Source organism: Sciurus vulgaris (genome assembly GCF_902686455.1).
Source record: "Sciurus vulgaris genome assembly, chromosome: 11".
NCBI lineage: Eukaryota > Metazoa > Chordata > Mammalia > Rodentia > Sciuridae > Sciurus > Sciurus vulgaris.
Genome location: NC_136472.1, coordinates 1666758 through 1669436, shown reverse-complemented (window position 1 = coordinate 1669436; position 2679 = coordinate 1666758). Strand labels below are relative to the sequence as shown.

At 65.5% G+C, this 2679-nt stretch overlaps 1 protein-coding gene across 1 annotated transcript; it reads left to right on the top strand.

Annotated features, from left to right (window-relative positions):
- Positions 1–963: 963 nt before the first annotated feature.
- On the top strand, positions 964–2346 carry LOC306639601 (uncharacterized protein). The gene is made up of 5 exons (XM_079103293.1): positions 964–1113; positions 1194–1319; positions 1405–1520; positions 1597–1723; positions 1821–2346. Exons 2-5 carry the CDS (start codon positions 1250–1252, stop codon positions 2015–2017), a joined length of 510 nt encoding a protein of 169 aa, XP_078959419.1. The 5' UTR covers positions 964–1113; positions 1194–1249; the 3' UTR covers positions 2018–2346.
- Positions 2347–2679: the final 333 nt, after the last annotated feature.

The window sequence follows — 2679 nt, the reverse complement described above, 5'->3', positions numbered from 1 at the left end:
CAGGAAGGGGGAGCCAGACATTCATCCCGGTCACTTTTGGTTTCAGGACGTGGCGGCTGGTCGGACAAGGGGGAGCTGCTGGGCAGGGCTCGACCCCAAGCCTGGGCGGTGGAGGTGTAGCTGGCAGCAGTGGGCAGGTGAGGACCGCCATCTGCCGGGCAGGTGAGTCCACTTCCCTCGCTGGCCTCACTGCACTGGCCTTCTGGAAGGTCAGAGAGTGAGGGCCTGCAAGGAGAAGTGGCTGGCCTCCCGGCAGAGTGGCAGGGCGAAGGCAGGATGGTCAGTACAGGTGACATCTTCTCGGGGGGAGCCGAGACGGGGAGAGGCTGGGGGCCCAGGGCCCACCCAGATGGAAAGAGCATTTTGAGCGGGAAGGGCAGAGAATAGAGGGGCTGCCAGCAAGGACTGAGGCTGCTGCCTCCAGGGAGGTGACAGGTGCCCTGGGGGTGGTGGCGGAGGCCACAGGGATCCATCCAGCACTGTGGGAGTACCCCAGGTCCAGGTCGGGCAGGGCGGGGCGGGGTCACAGGACACAGAGGGGTCCCCAGCTGCCACCACATCCCACCCACCGCAATTCATTTAGGAGCAGGTAAAGAAGCAGCTCTGGCAGGGCCTCCCGAGGCCTGGGCCAGAGCCTCGAAGGCCGGAGAGCGGGAAAGAAGGGCAGTGCGCGGGCAGCTCAGCATGACGTCACCTGGGGGGGGCGGTGGTCGCGGGTGGTGGGCTCCGGAGAGATTTCGCAGCAGGGAGGCTGCAGCGGGCCCAGCCTGCGGACGCACCGTCCCCACGCGGCACTGCGGCCCAGAGGCTGGCGCGGAGAGGGCCCACAGTGGACTTGGCGACACTGTATGCCCTCACCGCTCAGCCGCCGGGTCTGGCATGGCAGACAGGACAGCACCCGGGGAGCCAAGGGCACGGGCGAGGCCAGGCAAGGCGAGGCGGGCGGGGCGGAGTGAGTGAGTTCTCGGGGGAGTTGGGGCGCAGGCAGCGTGAGGGGGCCACCAGGCGGCGAGCCAGCGAGGTACTGGCCTCCAGAGCCCGTGGCCACGGCGGGCCTCACGGGCAGCGACGGAGCAGTGATCGGTGCCTCCACGCTCGTGACTGGAGACAAGGGTAAGTGCCCAGCCCAGTCCACTGCGCTGCTGCCCACCAGCTCCTGCTCACCCACCCAGCACCCTCTGTTCTCCTCGAAGGCAGGTCTCCAGCAGGGGTGCACACGCCAGCCCGAAGGCCAGGACGCGGCGCAGCGATGAGCTGGGAAGACATGACATGGTCCGGTGTGACGGCGAGGACAGAGGGGCTGCTGTCTGGCCTTCCTGGTGAGAGTGTGCCTCTGCCCAGTGCAGGACAGCCAGCCCACCCTCCTGGCCGCCCTCCTGCTCAGCCCCCTTCTGTCCTCTGCAGAACACCCTGGCTGGCCCGGCGGGGGAGGCTGCCCCAGAAGGGTTGTTCCTTTGGTTTCCGATGGAGTCAACACACCACTGCTGCTCTCTGGACCCCTAGAACCCCAAGACGTAAAGGTGGGGCCTCCTGCGCCACAGGGCTGGGCGGCGCGCCAGGAGGGAGTGTTGGGGCCTCATTGTGTCTCCACTGCAGAAATGGTGCTGCCCAGCTCATGTCTGGGCCTTCAACTCCGGGACTTCTTCAAGTCCGTCTAGCTCTGGATCAAGACTCTGCTGCATTCGGGAACCACTGCACACTGACTCAGGAATCGGCTCTGCAGGTGAGCCTGGGCCCCCCCCCCCCCACCAGGCCACCCGGCCACGCCCGCCCGGCCACGCCCGCCCGGCCACGCCCATGCCTCATGTCACTCTCCACAGGCGAAGCTGAAGGAACAGGCCTTGAAAGGGCAGAGCAGCCCGCAGCACCCGCCGCCAGACCCATCTTCGTGACCCCCCACTGCGCCCAGCAGACCATCAGCGCCGCCTCCCCCTCTTTTCTTTTCCTCCTTTCCTTCTGTCTCGTCATTTCTCGTCTTTCTTCCTTCCTCTGCTTGAGAGATTCAAAGCCTTCGTGACTCTGTTTCCCCACCCGTCCCCTCTGAATTCAATTTGCACTAAGTCGTTTGCACTGGTTTGGAGCGCGGAGAGCCTTGAGTCTCTGTGCGCATGTGCGTGAGAGTGCGGGCCTCCTTGGCCATGCCGCCCCAGCGCCTGCCTGCTGTCCACCTCCGTCTGGGGGCCACTGGGGCCGGCCGCGTGCGTGAGGCCTCGCCCTCCCCTCGCCTAGTCTGGAAGCTCCATGACAGCGGAGCCACCTCGAAGCATTCCCCACACCTTGCCCAGTGCCCCTCCCCACCAGGTCTCACCAGAGCCCTGGCCTCATCAATAAACACAGTTACAGCAACTTGTCTCAGGGACTGGAATCTGAGCTGTCTGCCTCGGGGCGCCTGGGGACCTGGGGGTGTGCAAAGAGGGACAGAAGGGTTCTGGGGGTGGGGCGGGGACAAAAGGTGGGGGTTACAGTATGGGGCACACATCTGGGAGAAGATTATGGGATGGGGAGGGGCTATGGGATATGGAGGGGTCCTGGTGTGGGGGGAGCCAGGGGTGAGGTGAGGGAGGATGGAAGGGAAGAGGTTGTGAAGCCGGAGGGCATAAGGGAGGAATGGGGGGCGGGACACGTGGGAAGCCAAGGGAGTTGTGATACAGAAGGGTCTGGGGTGAGGTGGGGTCTGTG